General features: G+C 35.4%; 1 protein-coding gene across 1 annotated transcript; it reads left to right on the top strand.

Moving 5' to 3' along the window:
* Positions 1-7,635: 7,635 nt before the first annotated feature.
* On the top strand, positions 7,636-19,785 carry LOC143224839 (trypsin-1-like). Its single transcript, XM_076453195.1, has 6 exons — positions 7,636-7,794; positions 7,990-8,078; positions 10,548-10,654; positions 12,744-13,015; positions 16,326-16,477; positions 19,081-19,785. The coding sequence occupies exons 1-6, from the start codon at positions 7,731-7,733 to the stop codon at positions 19,234-19,236; spliced, it is 840 nt and encodes a 279-aa protein (XP_076309310.1). The 5' UTR covers positions 7,636-7,730; the 3' UTR covers positions 19,237-19,785.
* The last annotated feature ends 3,549 nt before the right edge of the window (positions 19,786-23,334 follow it).

Below are 23,334 nucleotides of genomic sequence, written 5' to 3'. Positions count from 1 at the left end.
AATTAATCTATGAGATTTTGGGCGTGGTCAGATACATTAAACGCAAAGGTTTTCTCTCCTTATTTTGAAACTATAACATTATGTAACAAATTTTTTACTTTTTCTTGTTCCTGGAGAGAAAGTGTTATTTCCCAAATGCTTATGCCTAAAGTAAATGGAAAACACCTATTTTTCTCTTCAAACTTTGCTTTTGTGACCTGGGTAATGAAATTTTCAAATTTATCCATTTTCCAGAACATTTCAGGTACATTCAGTGCTGAGTAGCTGATAGAGAATTTTCTCGAACTTACAAGAATTTTCAAGAACTTTCTACAATGTTGTAGAGCTTATGAAAAATTTCAAGAACCTTTTAGACTTTTCTAGAACTCTCCACAATAATATATATATACAGGGGTTTACCACTCACTACTTCAGTTTAGTTCTAGCTGCCTAAGTGAACACATAGACTTATCTGATTTTATCAGAGATGGCATCAAGAAGCTGCAATCATTCTCCAGACAAATTCTGCTATGTATGTGGTCAATTTATCAAGACAAGAGCAAAAAAGTACTCTGTAACAGCATCTGCTAAAATGTGTGAACCCTACAAGGCATATTTAAGCATGCCTGTCAGGGATCAAAACAAACCCTGGGCACCTTATTTTACCTGTGAGCACTGCAAAAAATACTCTAGAAGGTAAGACGAACAATTTTGCTTGCTTGAATAGTAAAATTTTATATTATATAAATTTTAGACATTTTAAGATTTAAATATCTTTTTAATTTTTTAATTTCCAATAGTATAGAAAAGTATCACATAAAAATATTTGGCATGAACCTCTTACACATTAGTTGTGGATGAAATAAATGTATTCTTCATAATAACAATTTTATTTTGCTCTTTTACAGGATGGTACAGAGGGAAAAGAGAGCCATGAAGTTATCTATTCCAAGAATTTGGCATGAACTCACTGACCACTCAAACAATTGCTACTTTTGCATGGTGGACACTTCCAAATGTCGGGCTGGCAAGAATACATCTGTTATCATGTATCTGGACCTCCATTATCCATCGCCCCACTGCCACACTGCCCTGAGCTCCCTGTACCCAAGAGAGGAACAAATCAGAAGATGAGATAGACCTTGAAGATCCAGATTACAATTTCAGAGGTGCAGCTGGTGAGAGAAACCCATACTACCCCAACCAAAGAGACCTCAATGACTTGATCAGAGTTCTTGGTCTGACAAAGTCGAATGCAGAGACTATATTTGGGGGCTGATACGTGAAAGTGGTTTACGTCTTAGTCGCAAATCTCGAAAAACTATTCACTTCTAAATAATTTTGTTCAACTTTGTATAACTTTAGTATAAATATATATAAATTTGTATTCATATGTTGTTTTATTCAGACCTTATGTAAATGAAAATGTGCAAATTTGCCCGTTTTTACATAGAAAATAGGTTAATTTCTAAATTTCATTATCCAGGTCACAAAAGCAAAGTTTGAAGGGAATAATGGCCATTTTCTGTACTTTTACAACATAAACAATTAAGAAATAACACATACTATCCAGGAACAAAATTTGTGTTACATAGTGTTATCAGGTCTCAAATTGGCCAAGAAATGATGGGACTATGAGCTAAAAAATAATTGTTGATGTAAATGGTATTATATTGGGCAGTAAGGTTCAGTATTGCTTTAACTATTATCATACTGGTCATTAAGTTTAAAAGTACTTTAGGTTTGGTTTGAATTTTGCGCAAAGTTACACGACGGCTATCTGCGCAAGCCGTCCCTAATTTACCAGTGTAAGACTAGAGGAAAGGCAACTAGTCATCATCACTCACCGCCAACTCTTGGGCTACTCGTTTTGCCAACGAACAGTGGAATTGATCGTCACATTATAATGCCCCCACGGTTGAAAGTGTGAGCATGTTTGGTGCGACGGGGATCCGAACCCGCGACCTTCGGATTACGAGTCGAGTGTCTTATCCACCTGGCCAAGCCTGGCCTGTACTTTATAGTGTTACCGCACAGGTCAGAAATGTACAATAGTACTCTAAGTGTTATCATACTGATCACAAGTAGTTTTTAATACTTTAAGTGTTATAATGCTATCAACAGTGCTCTAGGTGTTATAATGCTATCAACAATGCTGTAGGTGTTATCTTACTGATCACAAATGTTCCTTGTATAATACTATCAACAGTGCTCTAGGTGTTATAATACTATCAACAATGCTCTAGGTGTTATCATACTGATCACAAATAGTTCCTTGTACTTTAAGTGTTATAATACTATCAACAATGCTCTAGGTGTTATAATGCTATCAACAATGCTGTAGTTGTTATAATACTATCAACAGTGCTCTAGGTGTTATAATGCTATCAACAATGCTGTAGTTGTTATAATACTATCAACAGTGCTCTAGGTGTTAAAAAATAATGTTCTATCAACAATCAACTGTAGTTGTTATAATACTATCAACAGTGCTCTAGGTGTTATCATACTGATCACAAATATCAACTTTAAGTGCTATCAGTGTTCTAGGTGTTATAATACTATCAACAGTGCTCTATGTTATCATCTATCACAAATAGTTCCTTGTACTTTAAGTGTTATAATACTATCAACAATGCTCTAGGTGTTATCATACTGATCACAAATAGTTACTTGTACTTTAAGTGTTATAATACTATCAACAGTGCTCTAGGTGTTATAATACTATCAACGATGCTCTAGGTGTTATAATGCTATTAACAGTGCTCTAGGTGTTATCATACTGATCACAAATAGTTACTAGTACTTTAAGTGTTATAATACTATCAACAGTGCTCTAGGTGTTATAATACTATCAACAGTGCTCTAGGTGTTATAATACTATCAACAGTGCTCTAGGTGTTATAATACTATCAACAGTGCTCTAGGTGTTATAATGCTATCAACAGTGCTCTAGGTGTTATAATACTATCAACAGTGCTCTAGGTGTTATAATACTATCAACAGTGCTCTAGGTGTTATCATACTGATCACAAATAGTTACTAGTACTTTAAGTGTTATAATACTATCAACAGTGCTCTAGGTGTTATCATACTGATCACAAATAGGTACTTCAAGTGTTATAATGCTATCAATCAACAGTGCTCTAGGTGTTAAAAAATATCAACAGTGTTCTAGGTGTTATAATACTATCAACAGTGCTCTAGGTGTTATAATACTATCAACAGTGCTCTAGGTGTTATCATACTGATCACAAATAGTTCCTTGTACTTTAAGTGTTATAATACTATCAACAATGCTCTAGGTGTTATCATACTGATCACAAATAGTTACTGGTACTTCAAGTGTTATAATGCTATCAACAGTGCTCTAGGTGTTATAATACTATCAACAGTGCTCTAGGTGTTATAATGCTACCAACAGTGCTCTAGGTGTTATAATACTATCAACAGTGCTCTAGGTGTTATAATACTATCAACAGTGCTCTAGGTGTTATAATGCTATCAACAGTGCTCTAGGTGTTATAATACTATCAACAGTGCTCTAGGTGTTATAATACTCATCACAAATAGTTACTGGTACTTTAAGTGTTATAATACTATCAACAGTGCTCTAGGTGTTATAATGCTATCAACAGTGCTCTAGGTGTTATCATACTGATCACAAATAGTTCCTTGTACTTTAAGTGTTATAATGCTATCAACAGTGCTCTAGGTGTTATAATACTGATCACAAATAGTTACTGGTACTTTAAGTGTTAAAATGCTATCAACAGTGCTCTAGGTGTTATAATACTGATCACAAATAGTTACTGGTACTTTAAGTGTTATAATACTATCAAGAGTGCTCTAGGTGTTATCATACTGATCAGTATAATATTTTATTAAATTTCACTTCAATTATAGAACTAACTTTCAATGTCCTAATACTAGAAATACTAACCATATTTGACAAAGCATGTTTTATTATTCAAAAACTACATATACAACTATTTCTGATGTGGCATTCAATAATAAATAAATAAGAAAACGAAGAATCTATAAGCATGTTTACACTAATGGGTCACACTTACCAGTTATCAAGTGCCCCTACATGTGGCTGACAAACTAAAACTCTCTTTGTTATTAGCTGTTATTATTAAGCACAAATCTACGTGAAGGGCTATATGTGCTCTGCCCACCGCGAATATCGAAACCTCGACTTTATCGATATAAGTCCTCAGACATGCTGCTATGCCACTGGAGGTGGGTGCGCGTGTGTGTGCCAAGTAACAATCATGGAAATAATATATCTTTAAATATATCATTACTAACACCAATTGTTTTGTTTTTTTTTTGGAATTTCGCACAAAGCTACTCGAGGGCTATCTGTGCTAGCCGTCCGTAATTTAGCAGTGTAAGACTAGAGGGAAGGCAGCTAGTCATCACCACCCACCGCCAACTCTTGGGCTACTCTTTTAACAATGAATAGTGGGATTGACCGTCACATTATAACGCCCCCACGGCTGGGAGGGCGAGCATGTTTGGCGCGACGCGGATGCGAACCCGCGACCCTCAGATTACGAGTCGCACGCCTTAACGTGCCTGGCCATGCCGGGCCAAGACTAACACCAAATATTTATATAGAACTGTTCATCGGATTGTTTGAGGATATTTTTAGCTTTTTTCTTCTGAAATTATGCATTATGAAAAGAAAGTTCATTTCCCCTATCATTTAATACCTTAACTACTGTTTCAGTATTGAACAAATATAAATAAATAAGATATACTTTTTCAACAAAACGATCAATTTGAATCATGAAACATCTATTCTTAAATAGGACTAAAAATTGATTTATAATACTTAAAGTGGTTTATTTTATGTAATTTATAATTTATGTATGAATATTAAATAAATATTTCAAAAGACTAATGAACGACGAAAGAACAAACTATTAATTAAAAGTTGAATTATTAATTAATTTCGGTTGAATTCAGGTAGAAATGTGACATTTTACCAAAAGTACCACATCTTCACAGCCTCTTCTGTGTAAACATAATGTCAAGGACGACCGAATCTATCTTTTACATTTGCTATACAGTTTACACGTACCTAACAACCTTCACTCAAACACATCCTGTAAAACAACGCCTTGTTTATTAACAACGTTGGCCCGGCATGGCCAAGCGTGTTAAGACGTGCGACTCGTAATCTGAGGGTCGCGGAGTCGCGCCAAACATGCTCGCCCTCCCAGCCGTGGGGGCGTTATAATGTGACTGTCAATCCCACTTTTCGTTGGTAAAAGAGTAGCCCAAGAGTTGGCGGTGGGTGGTGATGACTAGCTGCCTTCCCTCTAGTCTTACACTGCTAAATTATGGACGGCTAGCACAGATAGCCCTCTTGTAGCTTTGTGCGAAATTCAAAAGCAAACAATTAACAACGTTATGAAGTTTCAATGTCTGCAGTCCTTGGTTTATTCTCACTTTTATCGGTCATTCCGAAACTTAAAATTATTTCGAATAGTTAATACAAATATCATAAATAAGTAGATTAAAAAAATCTAAATGCCCATACTTGATTTAAGCCCAGTTTTAGTTGGTTGTTCAATAGAGAAATAAATTTGAAATCAGATTTCAAAGTTGATCTTACAGTCTCGACCAGGATGAGATTGTTCTACTAATGAGCACCATGCATTTTTTAATGTTATTCCGCTGGCAGTGATTAGGCCTGTGCATTAACAGCATAGAACTGAAAATTATCTTATTTTGTAGTTTTATCATAAGAGCGATTTTTACAATGTTAGTTTAACGCATGTATTTGAGATAAACCTAAAAAACATAAGTTGGCCGAACTTCGAGAGATATTATTGGGATTACGACCGAAAATACCGCCAATAGTGACCGCATACAACTGATAAAGCAATGCATTCTAACCTTTCTACGTATAAAAGTGCAAAAGGTATATTCAATTATATTTATGACGTCCTAAAAACACGTAGGCCCAAGAAGTCTTGATAAAAATGAAATAGAAACCCTAAAAACTTACAGACTGAGATTGTTCTAATAATGAGTATTATGCACTTTTTAATGTTATTCCGCTGGCAGGGATTAGGCCTGTGCATCAACAGCCTATAAGCCCTATAAACAAATAGGGTTTCTATTTCATTTAATTATGGTTAAGTAGTCATATTGAGTGCTAGGTTCATTTTTAGTTTCGCTCTCATTACACTGTCAGCTGAGATCGAAAGTTAATATTTCTAGAAACATAAACATATAAACAAAATACTTACTTATTTGTAATAGTAATTTTTATTTTTCAAAATATAGCGTTTTTTTCAACTTTTTTTTTCGAGGCTCGCATTAGGAGGCCTTGGAATTTCCATCAGTGTCCTTTCGCCTATTGCGCGCAAGGTTAACGGTTCGTTGCTCTGAAGACCTTGGTGCCTGTTACATATTTTTCCTTTCCTTCGAATATGAGCACAAAAATTTCTCAGAAATAGATTACGTTTATCCTACTTGTGAATTTTCTAGTAAGGAAATTGTGTTGTGCATATTCAATATTCAGAGATAACTGTTTATTGGTCGAAAATAATTTTGTTTTGTTTTTGAACTTCGCGCAAAGCTACTCGAGGGTTATCTACGCTAGTCGTCCCTTAATTTAGCAGTATAAGACTAGAGGTAAGGTAGCTAGTCATCACCACTCACCGCCAACTCTTGGGTTACTCTTTTACGAATGAATAGTGGGATTGACCATCACATTATATCGCCCCCACGGCTGAAAGGGGGAGCATGTTTGGTGTGACGGGGATTCGAACCCGCAACCTCGGATTACGAGTCGAGTGCCTTATCCACCTAGTACAGATAGGTGTAGCTTTGAGCGAAGTTCAAAACAAACAAAATCATGACTTTAAATTTTCTTAATAATTCGTAAGTTTCAAAAGATTGCTTCAGTGTCCAAAAACCCACTCTTAGAATAATCTCATAACCGGTAAATATTATCGTATCTTTAAGATTAATTTTTCCTGAAAACCATGTACAGACAAAAGGTCACATCTTAGAATCATATAAGCAGATGAACACATCTCAGATGTCTCCCAGCTGGTACAGCGGTAAGTCTACGGATTTACAACGCTAAAATCAGCTATTCGATTTCCCTCGGTGGATTCAGCAGATAGCCCGATATGGCTTTGCTATAAAAAAACACACAGATCTTAGAATTATGTGCATTTCTTAACCAAAGTCATAAGAAAATTTCAGCTATTTGTATTTCTATATCTTTATAAGAATAACTTAGAATATCATGAACTGACTTTTTAGTTCTAACGCTGACGATGGAATTTGAAGATGATCCTAAATGTCTTTAATTAAACATGTATTTTGTATTAACGTATATTTAATATGTGTTTCATATATATATAACAGTTAAATATGTACACTGTTCTACAATGATTACTTTAGTCTTCAAGTTTGAACAAATTAGAATTTCTAACGGTATTTGATTTTAAACACGAACATTCTGAGCGACTAACAAGATGTTAAAAGTCGCCATGCAGGTAGGCGAGGCGTGTTCTGAAGAATATTAAATCAAAACAGAAAAAAAATGTAGTTCCAAGGACGTCATCCTCTCCACAACGGAGCAGGTGACATCCACAACTAAAAGCTACTTGGTTGGAGGTGTTTCCTGGATAATGGGAGGAGTTAATTGCGCCTTATATAAGGATCAGAAGTCCAGTGTGCACGAAAGTGTAACGAAGCAGAATTAGAAGCACACGATGGAAACCTTTTGGTTTTATTGGACTTTCATAATTTCGTTTGCGATAGTAATTACTGCTGATGGTAAGACTAAAGTTGTCTTGGTGTTACCATAAAGTAGGAAAAGCAAATACTTAATTTAAGTAGCTAAGATTTCTGGTAACACGAGAAAGCTTTCCTTGATGACGAGAAAGTCACTTGAAATAAAAATATATCTCAGAAGCTTCTTTAGGTCAACATTAATAAAGCTGTAATAATTTGACTGTTCTCTCTTTCCAGAATGTGGAGTGAGCAAGTATGTGGATAACCCTTTCACCCTTCGTATTGTAGGTGGCCAGAAAGCACAGCAAGGAGAATGGCCATGGCAGGTAGGGGTGTTGTCTATTTGCTTTGTAAGAAAGAATCCGCTTAAATAAGTGAGGTAGCAAAGAAATACAATAGAGCTTAAAATTACAAGTATCGAAACTCGCATCAAAGACGTTAATCTAAGTGAACACTTGTTATAAATGTTAGTTCCCTTCAGTTTGTTTATTTGTTTGTTGTGTATGTTTTTGCAACATCGGGCTATCTGGTGAGCTCACCGAGTGGAATCGAACCCCTGATTTTAGCGTACAAATCCTTAGACTTACCACTGTACTAGCGGGGGGGGGGCGTTTGTTGTTATGCGCAAAGAGAGAAATCTGTGCTGTGCCCACCATGGATACCTAAGCCTGGTTTTTAGCGTTATAAGCCTTCAAACGTACCGCTGAGTTACTAGAGGGGGCGCTATTCCGTTCAGTAGAAGAATGGAGATAGTAAAAATAAACTTGTTTCTTTTCATTTTAAAATTTATATATCTATTAAATAAAATAAAGCCATTCAGTTCATGTGATTTACTGGGGGTTAATCGTATTTAATTATAATAATTGATACATGTTAATGCTCTGGGATATCGCATCAAATCGGAGGTGTGCCACGAGTGATGAAGTTAACACCTGTATGTATGATTCACTGCGTATTCCCACATGTTCAGCAGGATTAAATTAATCGTTGACATTTTTTATCTCAGAAATGAATTTTTATAAGAAGAACAATAAACGACGTTGAGTAAAACAAAATTTCGTGAAAGAGAACTTCCAATGTTGTCCAAAGAACCAAGGAATCTGTTTTCTTATAACAAAGTCACATCGGGCTATCTGCTGAGTCCACCATCCAAAGAAGCAAGGAATCTGATGTGTTTGTTTTCTTATAACAAAGTCACATCGGGCTATCTGCTGAGTCCACCATCCAAAGAAGCAAGGAATCTGATGTATCTGTTTTCTTATAACAAAGTCACATCGGGCTATCTGCTGAGTCCACCAAGGGGAATCGAACCCCTGATTTTAGCGTTGTAAATCCGTAGACTTACTGCTATGCCAATAAAGGCGGTGGTAGAGTAAAGCGTGTGAGGTAATAACGAGGTGCAGTAACACCACGAACCAATCCGATAACGAGGTGCAGTAACACCACGAACCAATCCGAAGCAATGTCCTCATTTGTAGAGTGAAGACCGGTTACAAAAGAGAAACCTTTCCAAGGAAACTTTACATATTCACTGGTTCTGTGCAAAATATAATGGAAATTATAAACAAGGATTTTAAATTGAAATTGAAGCTAATAAAGTTAAAGTTAATCGAGAAAGATGGGTCAAACACACTAAAATCAAAGAAGATCTCGTTAACCATGTATCTGCAATGTCTTCCAGTACATTTCCAATAAACCTTTTGATATTTGATATGCGGACTTATATGCGGACACTGCTAGAAACTGAGTCTCGATACCCTTGGTGAGCAGAGTGTAGCTTTGCGCTTAATAATAAACATCAATCCCAGCAAACTAGCTGCTTAAACGGGGGATAAAATATTTTTTAATAATTAGAAATTTGCGGATGTATACATGTTATAAGAGTGACAGCGAAATCCCATTATTCGATCACAATAGCCCAGAAGTGGGTGGAGAGTGCTTTTAACTAACTAGTATTTCTCTTATATATCAGTTCAAACCCTGGATAAAGTCCTTGTATAACTTGGCAGGGCAAAAAATAACAAAAAACGAAAAATTCAATTGCAACTCGAAAAAATGCTTTTAATTCCAACCCGAAGGGCTGTGGCACAGCTTGGTGGTTAGGGAGCTCGAATCACAACCTGACTGTTGCGAATTCGAATTCCGTCACTAAACATGTTCACTCTTTCAGCCGTGGGGGCGTTATAATGTGACAGGCAATCCCATTATTTGTTGGTAAAAGAGTAGCCCAAGAGTTGGCGGTGAGTGGTGATAACTAACTGCCTTCCCTCTAGTCTTAGACTGCTAAATTAGGGACGGCTAACGCAGATAGTCCTCGTGTAGCTTTGCGCGAAATTCAAAACAAACCAAACGATAGCATTGATAGCGTATTTTGTGTACATGTTTTCTATTAGCGTTAAAACTAATCTGATGTGATAAATACATGTAGAACTGTGTGCCATGTGCTGCAATTTGCAATATCTAATAAAGAAAAAATTTATTTAATAGCATGAATATAAATGTAAGTATCTACATGGACATTGCTCTGAAAGGGGTCAGGGTAAGTGCAGGATACTCTGGCCCTCATTCAAATTCATATTCTCCTGAAGCCTACTGTCTACTACGGAGGAAGAAGAGGCGATTTGCACCTGACCCTCACAGATCTATAAGACCTCAACACCGAGTATGAGAAAAAGCTGAAAGGAAAAAAAAAAGCGCTTCTTACTCGTTTTAATGAACAAAACAAAGCATTTTTATACCAATGTATATATTATTAACTGCACAACATTTTTCAAACGTTATATTCTATTTGTTAGGCCTCTATTCTGCTAACTCATCCTCAGTATGGTTTTCTGGGTCACTGGTGCGGAGGAGTATTGATTGATCAACAATCGGTTCTGACAGCTGCCCACTGCATCAGCAAGTAAGACTGTTTATCATATTTATTCAGTAGTGATAATGTATCATGTCCCTTAGCAATCAAGCTAGCTTCACACTGTTGTTAGTCTGTGTACTGAATGTATAGAATGATCGGAGACTTCTTCGCGCAACAGCGTATTGAACTCGGTACAATGTTGTCCCGTGAAGCTCCAATGAGAGGACCGAAGGCTCACAAACACAAGTGTTTTAACGTATAGAAAAGCCATATATAATTTTACCTATCAATTTACATACATTAAAGAGTCTTAAACAACATATCGCGTACGTTTAATATTGGCTGTTCTTCTATCAGATGGCCCGGTGGTTAAGTTACTCCACTCGTAATCCAAGGGTCGCGGGTTCGAATCCCCGTCACACCAAACATGCTCGCCCTTTCAGCCGTGGGGCTGTTATAATGTGTGCGGTCAATCCCACTGTTCGCTGGTAAAAGAGTAGTTTAAGAGTTGGCGGTGGGTGGCGATGACTATCTGCCTTCCCTGTAATGCTAAATTAGGGACGGCTATCGCAGATAACCCTCATCGAGCTTTGCGCGAAATCCAAAACAAACCAAATCTCTCAGATATCTGCGTGTGAAATAAGCATAGCTTCGTCTTTAATGTTATGTTATTGTCAATTGTCAAAGAGTTCATATAATAATTGTTAGTTTTCTTTTGTTATAGTTTTATTTTTGTAGTTAAACACAACCCCATACAATGGGTTCTCTATGCTCCGCCCACCACGGGTATCGAAATCCGGTTTGTCCGCAGAGATACTGCTGTGCCACTAGCGGACTTTTTGTTATAGAAACAAGTATTAGTTGTTTTTTTTTGTTATTATAAAAGTGAACATTTGTGAATATTTATTTAAAAGGATCATAAAATCAAAATCATTCACTCTTCTTAAAGAAGCATTTTCACCTCTAAATCACTTCTCTGATTACAGTTACTTTAGTTTTATTTATTCTTAATCCACTTATATCATTTCCAATCTTATAAAAATTGGAGTATTGTGGTTTGATACAAATTATCTAAATTTCATGATGAATATTTCAGTTGTTGTTGTTGTTCCTCTTTTAAAGTACGTGAAAAACATTTAATGTAGTATTATTTACTGTTTGTTTGTTGTTACGCACAAAATTTCCCAATGAGGCCTCTGAATCCAGTTTTAGGGTTATAATTCCTTAAACTTAGAAGTGAGCCATTGGCGATTTGTTTTATCAGTTGAGCTAACTCATAAAACTAAAAATAAACTAGAATTTGAGTTCGTTGTATTTTATTTATTTATTTCATTTTTGTCTTCTTGTTGTTGTTTATTCACATGTCACAAGTTTTGTTACCAATGTCCATTTGTAGGATAGCGGTAAGACTTACAACGTTAAAATCCGGAGGTTCGATTCCTCGCGATATAGCCCAGTGTAGCTGTGCCCTAAAACAGTCAAATCAAAAGAATCTATTGCCAAAGCGGTCGTTGGGTAATCCTATGATAAAACCCTGGACTTCAAAGGTAGTAAGATTGGTTCAAATCCGTACCGTACCATAGTATATTTCCCGCATCTTAAGCTGTGAGTTCGTTATAACACTGAAGATCAACTCCTTGATATAGGACGGGCGAGGGTGTTGTCCGTCTGTATCATTTCTGATCAATAGTTCGAAATTAGGGACAACAGCAGATGACCTCAGTAGTCTTGCCAAAAATACAAATACATTTAATAAACCGATTTCAACAACTGTACAGATAAAAAAACTATAGTTTGTGTTTGTTTGTTGTTGCCTTTCTTTTAAAGTCATTACGTGGAAAGTCTATAAACTACATCAACAAAATTACTCACTTGTTTTAATAAATTTTTGGACACAGCTTCCGATCACTCCTCTTTTTAAATAACTTTCATTAAATGTAATAAATTTTTGTTTTTATAAATTCATTTCGTGGAAAGTCTAAAAATTGCATCAACAAAATTACTCACTTGTGTTAATAAATTTCTGGACAGAGATTCCGATCACTCCTCTTTTTAAGTAACTTTCATTAAGTGTAACAGTGTTCATGAGTTTATTATGTTACATCTACATACAAACTATGATTACTTGTACTTTTAGTCCACTCTTTACGTTACCCCAACCCCAGTACTGGAAAGTCCGGTTAGGGGATCATCACATAAAGAAAAAGGAAGACAGTGAGAAGACATACAATGTGTCCAAGGTACAATACAATGCTTGGTACTCAAAATATGACAATGACATCGCAATAATGCGACTATCGGAGCCAGTGATTGTCAACGAAAACATTCGGCCAGTTTGCATGCCCAGTAAGGAAGACACGTTTCAGGATCTGGATTGCGTAGCCACTGGCTGGGGGAAAGTGGACTTCGGTAAGACCAAGGACGATACAGTATTAACTGATAATCTAAGACTAACATCCTAAGTGAGAGTCATTTTGTGGGTTTCGATGAACGTTGACTATTTTTACATCATTGTAGAAATAAGTGACGAACTTGGCTTATAATAAAACTTTATAGAATCGAATGGGTGGGCCCGGCATGGCAAAGCGTGTTAAGGCGTTCGACTCGAAATCTGAGGGTCGCGGGTTCGAATCCCGGTCGCACTAAACATGCCCGCCCTTTCAGCCGTGGGGGCGTTATAATGTGACGGTCAATTCCACTATTCGTTGGTAAAAGAGTAGCCCAAGAGTTGGCGGTGGGTGGTGATGGCTAGTTGCCTTCCCTCTAGTCTTACACTGCTAAGTTAAGGACGGCTAGCGCAGATAGCCCTCGAGTAGCTTTGTGCGAAATTAAAAAAAAAAAGAATCGAATGGCGCACTTTAAAAATATCTATAGTTTATTTCAGGGTGAATTAAAGTCAAACACGCCTGGGGCTAAGTTTTTCTACTGAACATATTATACTATTGACGGAAATTTAAGGTTAAAAAACTCATAACGAGCCTTTTGTTTCTCACCTCTAGTTGGGGTTAGAGCCCTAATAGCCCTGTTTTAATCCGGTCCTGGATTTACTTAATCCCAATATCGTCTTTATGCTTTCATGAGTTAGTTTCGTCTGCTACAAACTTTGGAAACTAATAAAATGTTTATGGAGTTTTATATATATATTTCAACCTTCTTGATTGCAGAGTGTTGTCATCAATCGCCGTAAATTTGTTTTTGTTTTCTCTAATTGTAGTTGGAATCAAGTAAAACTATATTAAGTACTTTTGTAAGTTCTACTGACAGTATCATTAGTATAAATTAATTTAAAAGATTTAAATTAAAGCAGTAGATAAGCAAGTCTATTGTTTACCGCTCATAGCTTCGTTAAAGAAATTGGATACACATTATAGCGGTAATCATTATTATGGTGAAAAAAGTGTTATATGTTAGTTGAAGATTAAATCTGTATTACAGAATCCCTGTAAGTGTGAAATATAGACCCATGGGTTCGCTAGCATCGTATAAAAAATGCCCAAAGTTACAAAAATACAAAACAAGAATATTTTGATTTTTACAAGTTGCAACATCATAAATACCCCTTAAAAATGTTTATTAACTGCATAAATCAACGATGGTCTTCAAAGTTGAGGCAGATAACCACCAGGCTTTTTCTTTTAGACAACTTAAACATTTTTGTTTGATTTTTCAGGAACATACATCACTTTTATCACATTTATTCTTCAAAGAGAAAGAGGCTTAACCAGATAAAATTGAGTTTAACTACAGACGTATATTTTAGTTTAGGTTTCTCTTTAGAATAGTTCAAACATATTTAAGTAAACATTGTGGCATTCTTTAAACAAATCATGTCTTGCCATCTGTCAAGGTGTCACAAGCTCTAAAAAAATGTTTGTCATAACACTAGTTAAGGCATGACAAGCTCTAAGGAAATGTTTTTCTAACACCAGTTTAGGCGAACAAGTTATAAAGAAATGATTGTCTCGGTACCAGTTAAGATGTGACAAATTTTAAAAAATGTTTTACCTAACAGCAGTTAAGTTGTGACAAACTCTAAAAACATTTTTGTCCTATCACAAGATAAAGCGAAACGATCATAAAGAAATGATTGTCCTGACACTAGTTAAAGTGTGATAAGATTTTAAAATATTTGTCCTAACACCAATCAAGGCGTAAATGAAGACCTGTCTTATAACACCAGGTAAGTTGTTGTAAAAATATCGCTTCAAAACTTGCACAAAGATACAGGTAAATATAGACGCCCTATACAACAGGTCAAAGAGCGAGATAGAAGTACCTGCTATCAAAAGGGTTATACTAGGCTCTTTAGACCCGATAACGTGATTAACTCTCACACTTATGACGTGCCTGTTATTGTATGGTGTCGCGCGCTCATCACAATCGTGTTCCAAACTGGACCCATCGATGCCTGACCACTGAGCCAAGATCGGACTGTGGTTTAAATGATTGTCAAAAATATTTTAAATCAATTACTTCATTGCTGGCACTTCTCTGTGGCAAGTGGTCCAGTGAGTTACTGCTGAGCAAGAGGAGGTACAAACCGTAGACTTTACTAGTTTTGAGAAATCTAATTTGGTTTTATTTTGGGGGCGAGATGCTGTAAAAGTTTTCCTTCAAATAAACTTGTTAAATGACTAACAAGTAACATTCTTTAACGACCAAAGTATATTTAAGTTAATATTTTGCAGCTACAAAAATTGTATTGAGTGAAATTGTATTGATAGACCATGGTTAATTCTAGCTACCTTTCCCAGTATATTTATCTTCAATTTAATGATCTGAGAATAAAATTATGCAAGATACGTACATAAAATTATGTAAGATACATACATAACACAGAAAGTAGAAAAAACTTACCCTTTAAGCGTTTTGCGTCATTATAGGTCAGGTGGCCAATGTGCTCGATCTGTGGGTCATGGGTTCGAATCCCGTTTCACTAAACACGCTAACCCTTTCAGTCGTGAGAGTGTTATAATGTGACGCTCAACCCCACAATTCGTTGGTAAAAGAGTAGCTAAAAAGTTAGCGGTGGGTGGTTAAAACTAGCTACCTTCCCTCTAGTCTTTCACTGTTAATTAGGGATGGCTAGCGCAGATAGCCCACGTGTTGCTTTGTCCGAAATTCGAAACCAAATCACATCATTAATTTTCTGGAAATTAGGAATAGTTATACGAATAGGAAAGAAGTAAATTTTAGCTAACTCCAATCATTTAAAAAAAATTGAGCCACAAAATTAAAGAGAGTGCAAGCTTATTCTTAAACTTAAAATGAATAAAACAGCAATCAAATACGTCGAAATAAATATCTGTTTGAAACCGAGTTCGAATCCTCGTCACACCAAACATGCTCGCCCTCTCATCCGTGAGGGCGTTATAATGGTACGGTCAATCCCACTATTCGTTGGTAAAAGAGTAGCCCAAGAGTTGGCGGTGGGCGGTGATGACTAGCTGCCTTCCCTCTAGTCTTACACTGATAAATTATGGACGGCTAGTGCAGATAGCCCTCGAGTAGCTTTGCGCGAAATTCAGCAAACAAACAAACCAAGTATCCGTAACTAAATTTTCTTTCATAAATTATGATCAATTCTGGTTTCGTTTTCTAATTCATTATACTTAATTTATTAGACTGAAAAATAAACATTTTAATTTTATGTTTAGTAGGATATGAAGAAGAGAAAAATAGTTACACATCTGACATTTGTTTGTATTATTGTTTTCAGACAAAAAGGGGTCATCCTTTCTTAGAAAAGTTAATGTAAAGGTATTTGATAATTCTGTGTGCCATAGTGCCTACAATGAAAAGTTTGATATACCCATCCACCAATGGCATTTATGTGCAGGCACCTTGGAAGGCGGAAAGGGGACTTGTCATGTAAGTATAATTTCTAAATGGGTAGCAGTCTTTGAATGAGACATTCTAGATTATGTTGCTACATTTTAAAAGTAATATTCACAAGCTAAATAATAGCTAATTTCGTTTGTTTCGGTTTGTGTTTGTCAATTTGGTTTCCTTATGTAAAATAAAATTCATAGATGATTCGTTGTAATTATTGGCCTAAAATTGTGTTTGTTTTAACGTTACAGTAAAGGACATCTCAACAATGATTCTTTGTAATTATTGGCTTAAAACTGTGTTTGTTCTAACGCCACAGTAAAGGACATCTCAACAATGATTCGTTGTAATTATTGGCCTAAGACTATGTTTGTTCTAACGCCACAGTAAAAGAGATCTCAACAATGATTCGTTGTAATTATTGGCCTAAAACTGTGTTTGTTCTAACGCCACAGTAAAGGAGATCTCAACAATGATTCTTTGTAATTATTGGCTTAAAACTGTGTTTGTTCTAACGCCACAGTAAAGGACATCTCAACAATGATTCGTTGTAATTATTGGCCTAAGACTATGTTTGTTATAACGCCCCAGTAAAAGAGATCTCAACAATGATTCGTTGTAATTATTGGCCTAAAACTGTGTTTGTTATAACGCGACAGTAAAGGAGATCTTATCAATGATTCTTTGTAATTTTTGGCCCAAAACTGAGTTTGTTCGAACGCTACAATCGTCTGTAAACAAGAAGGTAAGCTCGATTCATCACCACTTAAACATAGCTTGCATATTGTGTACCGTTGATTAAAATACACAATGTTCATGAAAAATGTAGAAGTCTAACACCAGCATTTCATTAAGGCATGCATAGAGTAATAGGCCGATCTCTAAAAATAAATCACAAATTATATTAAACCATCTAGGTAGATGTAAAGACATCCGAGGAACACAGAATTGAATATTGCTGTTATATTTCAAGATAAATGGAAGAAAAGTAAAGAGGAACTTACAAGTGGTTTTGATCGTTCTTATGTTTTGAGCAAATATCTGACAAAGTTAGTTTGAAATGTACATTGCAAATTGTATCACTGGGTCGAGATTACAGAAATTACGTAGACGAGAGCCGTGAAATCATGATAACCATTTTATAAACCCTTGCTGATCTTAGAGTATTAACATTAAATTTTCTCTGAATCATATTTTTTTATCCAGTTTATAGTTTCTACGAAAAATTAACTATAAGAAAATAAATGTAAATGTTTCTTTCATCTCTGAAAATGCGGCGTTTATATTAACACAACCAACTATAAACTGTAGCTTACACGTCTGTATTTAATATTAAACCGGTATTACCGAGATTTTCAGTTGGTCTTTGTTAAAGTTTACTGTCCTTTAAAACAATAACCAGCTAAAATAGGAAAACGCTTCAGTGCAAATGAAACCAAATGTCTTATTAAGTTGGCTAAATTAGATACTACTTGATTTTATGCTTGACCTAACAATTAATTAAATAGCAATCGAATACGACATAATAAAGCTCAGTATGCAATAGCCCGGAAATGCTTCTGACTAGAAAAACAGGTGTCAGCTATCTCATGATTTATACATTTATCAAATCTCGTAAGGCGTTACAAAATAATTTCTTCAACTTCAGCTTTAAATCCTCGTTAGAGATGTCAGAGTGTTACTCAAGTTTTACTGCCGTTCTCATGAGTATTTTTTGTTAAGTTAGTAAGGCTGGTAAAAAAAAAAAAACGTTTCTTTTAATCAGAAAAAAAATTACCTCAAATATATTATAATTAAAATTAGTGTGTGAATGGCTAATTGCTGGCCCGGTATGGTCAGGTGGCTAAAGCAATCAACTCGTAATCTGGGAGCTGCGGATTCGAATCTCCGTCGCACCAAACATGCTTGCCCTTTCAGCCGTAGGGGCGTTATAATGTGCTATCAATCCCAATATTTGTTGGTAAAAGAGTAGCCCAAGAGTTGGCGGTGGGTGATTATTACTAGCTGCCTTCCCTCTAGTCTTACACTGCTAAATTAGGGACGGCTATCGTAGGTAACCCTTATGTAGTTTTGCGTGAAATTGAAAAACAAGTGAATTGTTTTCTTCCCACCAAAACACTGCCTTATGTAACCCTAGATAGCAGAAGCCTAGCTTTGCTTTTATGTAAAGACATTTTTTTTATAACAAGGTTTACCAACAAACTAAAAAAAAACAGCATTTTATTTAATTTCCAAGTAATTTTGTTTTTAAATTTCGCGCAAAGCTACACGAGGGCTATCTGCGTTAGCCGTCTCTAATTAAACAGTATAAGACTAGAGAGAAGGCAGCTAGTCATCACCACCAACCGTCAATTCTTTTACCAACGAATAGTGAAATTGACCGTCATATTATAACGCCTCCACGGATGAAAAGGGCGAGTATGTTTGGTGCGACGGTGATTCGAATCGAACCCGCGACCCTCAGATCACGAGTCGAACGCCTTAACCCACTTGACCATGCCGGTCCATTCCAAAGAATATATGGTTGTTGACGTATACAATGTTTTTAGCAGGACAATGTCACTACAGATATATGTATTTCATTGACCATAAATAACGATCTGGTGTTTTAACAATATAAATATTCTTATTATATTTTCCAGGGAGATTCGGGTGGACCTTTTCAATGCAAAAGAGGAGATAAATGGTACTTAGCAGGACTTACATCATTTGGCTCAGGCTGTGCCAAGAGAGGTTTTCCAGATGTTTACACTCGAATCCCATACTTCTTAGATTGGATTAATTCAAACAAATTTTAAACGCAGTGATAAGCAGCGATTAATCCCAATACTTATAAATTTATTAATCAGCAGTTTGTTTCTGAAAAACTTTTCTTGTACAATGGATTTAATTACCCATTTACATATGTTTTGTAACGATGTCAAAGTTTCTTACAGCTCAAATCCAGTAATTTAATCGCTTCTTAATAATACAGCTTAATTTGTGGTCACGATAATCGATCATTTTAAACACAGCTTTTAAATTCAAAAACGAATACGCTTATTAACCGGTGCTGTTTTTATATTGTAATCATACATTAGCATCTTCGTTTTTATACCTGATTTGGAGTTGTTGGTTTTTTTCTTTTTCGAAATTTAAATCAGGTAACTCGTTTTTATATTAACTTCTAAGACTAGAGAACTTCTGCGGCTTGTGATTGTTTTTGGAAGTTCGTATGTAATGCACGATTCTGTATTTTCTTTCAAATGTTAATGTATGTTAAATTGTTCTACAATTTTTGTGGTCATGGCAATGAAAAGTTGTCTTCAAAGAATTAACTCAATAAACACTTTTAACAAATCCTAGAAGTTCTGCAAGCTCGCAATTATTCATTGACTTAGGCATTTGTGTATGATAAACATTACAAATCTTTTCAAGTTACGTTACACTCTCGCTTTGTTAAACCTATTTAATGTTTTAAAAAGTAACAATACAACTGTGCAATACTGTATTTCATAATGATTTTAAAAGTGAAGCAATGAAACGTTTTCGGTTTAAAACGTTGAAATAGATACTCCAATCAGCTTGTTTTGAAGAAACAAATAATGTTATAATCAACAGCCATGAAGTATATAAGAAAACATATTAAAGATGTATGACAACACTTTTTGGAACATGGAGAATGGCTGGTGGCATCTTAGTTTAGAAAGATCCTTAGAAGAAGATCATGGGTTTGAACCTAGTTAAGTGTCAATGTTTACTTTTCGAATAAATTACAAGTTACATTAGACGTTTTATATGTCTTGAAAAACACGTAAAAATCTGAAGAAACAATATACCCCATAACAGAAGAAGAGAGTTAACAGAGATTATAATTAGATCCCAAATCTGTCAGAAGAGAGAGTTATAATCTAAAAGTTTGTACTAAAAAAAAACTCAGGGCTATTCTACACCTCGCTATACTGCGGCTTAAAAAATGAATCTTTTATTCCAAATTTCTAAAAATTATTCGAACAAAAATAAGAAATGTTTTTTTTTCAAATCTCCAATCTCTTGGTTATTAATCATCTTTAACTCTATAATTTTCTGAATTATTTTTGCATCGAATTTCATATGGGTCCATTATTGGTATCAGCGTCTCTATAAGTAACATAAATATACGCAAAATTTCGGTTTGGTTATTGTTAAACAAAAAGCTACACAATACTCTGACTACGAAGTGTATCGAAGCTCGAATTTTAGCGTGGTATGCCTGCAAACTTGCCGCTAAGCCTATGGGAAGGCATAAAGAGAAATTATCTTCATCGTTCCAAACAATCTTACTAATTATGACTAGAACTTCCCATGTAGTTAACAATAGAAAACGAGTGTTCTTTTTGTCTGCTCTTTGCACTGAGTGCTGTAAAAAAACGAAAACGTTATTCAACATGGGACACCACGAGTAATAAGTATGGGCACAAGTCACTAATTTGAAAATTAAATCTCGGTATTTTCCTTAAAGAAAAAAGGATTATTTTGTCTCGAAACACGAATAATTATATATAATTAATTTGCGGAAAATTTAGAGTTTTCATTTACCTAAAGGCAAATGTCCAACACAGAAACTGAAAGCCAGTTGCATTGGTTAATCTGAATGCCTGGTAAGCGTCCTACACGAAACTTTATGCGAATAGAAACAAGTGTTTAAAGCTGTAAACTTCTTTGCAGTGACGTAACTTCAGTTTAATCAATGAAAGGGATATAAAAAACATGAGACTATTGTCTACAATTACATTTTTTGGTAAATTTAAGAACAAAAATCAAAGATTCGGTTATGTTTTGTATAAAAAAGTTTTAGTCTGTATATTTGCAGGCTTAGAACGCTAAAAATGGGGTTCCGATACCCGTGTTGCTCAGCAAAGATAGCCTGTTGCATTTAACAACCACCAACCTTTTTAATGCAACACCATTAACTTCTGTTTAGTCTGATTGTCAGCCATTTTCAGGGCTCACTATATCAAATAGGATGGATAATAATAGAAATACCCTATCGTGGTCTAAAATAGTGCTTCCCCAAGTGGGAGCTGCGAACCTTTTTCTGGGGAAGCACCAAAAATGAGCTGAAAACAAAAATGTTGAATTTCAATTCTAAACAAACAATAAGTCGATAAAAATTAGGTTGAATTAATTAAATGATACGGTACTTATAAAGATGATGTTGTTTTTACTATGACACTGTTTTTAATCACAAATTATAGGTTGGGGGAGCTCAAATTTTTTTTTATTCACATCAAGGGAGCCTCAGACTAAAAAGGGTTTCGAAACCGCTTCTCTAGGACGATAGCCTTGCTTCTTACACAGAATGCCCCTCTCCAAATGGCACTGCAGTAAGTGTAGACTCCCACCTCTAGAAACCGGGTTTCAGATCTCGTGGTGGGCAGAGCACAGACAGTCCATCGTGTAAACAAACTCTGCTCACTTCACTTAATAGATGAACGCCCTGCTGAACGTGTAAGTTCTGTAATACAATAGCAGCAAAAATTTTGGAATTAACACGTACGACTTGACTCTGGAATTTTGCTCAAGCTGTTTGCACAACCTTGCATGTGCAAGTATAATTTCAGCATTCACCTGAATAATAAAGATGTTAAAGTAGAAAAATATATTCACAATGAAATCACTAAAGCTTTCTGAAAGGTTCATCGTACACTATACCAGCCAAGATGTTTCCTCCAGACTGGTTTGACTAGCTATAGAATGTGTAGTTTCTAAAGGCAATTAGAAGATGTTAAAATCATAATCGGACAAGGTGTTTAAAATTCATTAATTTAAAGCTTCAACATTGGGGTCAATACCCCAGTGTAGAGAGATCATTAATTTTAAAGATTTGACTTAGGGTTCATACACGACAGAATATTTGGTTGGTTGTTTCAAGTTAACCGTAAAGCCACACAATGGGATATGTGTGCTCTTGCCCACAACAGGTCTTGAAACCAGGTTTCAAGGATTGTAAGTCTGTAGCCATACTGCTGTGCCAGATGGTGGAGCAAAGAAAAATTATTGTCTCATTAATTGAACAATGGCTACACTGTCACAGAAACTTTATTTTTTGAGTTTCCTGAAATGTATACTACACAAACAGTTACATTAGTAAGACACTAAAAATATATTCTTGTTAAAACTGGCAATGTTAATATCGTTCTTCTTAACACACATAAATCATTATGCCACACTCTGTTAGCCTGAAGGGTTAAAACAAACAAACAGGCATGTTGTTATTTGGCAACCATTATTAAGTCACCATAATGCTGATGGGTTGCATTTTCCAAATGAACAGTTTGTGTTGTGAAACAGGATGTTTTAGAAAGGTTATAATGTTACACCAAATTATCATAGTAATTTGGAAATGAATAAAATAACTGGTATTAAATTAATTGGTTCAGAGAGAAAATAAAAGTTCCTTCACTATACCAGTTACAGCATTGTAAGTACATTACACTGATACAGTTTAATAAAGAGCCACTGTATAGCAAAGGTGTCAATTTTAAAAAAACAAGACCCTACAGATAAGAAACAGACAAAGATCACCACCAGCTATTTTAGAACAAAAGTAAAACAATGATAAAATTTGCCAGGAGCATCATGACCAGTAGCAATCTTTAATACTCTATATAACAGCACTGGCCATCTCACAGGTACATACATCTAGCTTTTGTCTAGGAGGTATATGTGTGTATCTCTCTGCAATAAATTACTGGAACAAATGTTTCAAAAACCTTCACATAAACATTCATTTGTGAACAAAATTCTGCATATGGTATGAAACATACTTTTAGCCTTTGCAAACTTGGGAAAAAAAACAAACATTGAACAAAATGGAAGCACGGTTACCACTGTTCATATCAAAATATCTTCCATATTAGACATGTTGACAGCTT

This window comes from Tachypleus tridentatus, chromosome 9, assembly GCF_004210375.1.
Source record: "Tachypleus tridentatus isolate NWPU-2018 chromosome 9, ASM421037v1, whole genome shotgun sequence".
NCBI classification, from domain to species: Eukaryota; Metazoa; Arthropoda; class Merostomata; order Xiphosura; family Limulidae; genus Tachypleus; species Tachypleus tridentatus.
This window is presented reverse-complemented; position numbering and strand designations above follow the sequence as displayed.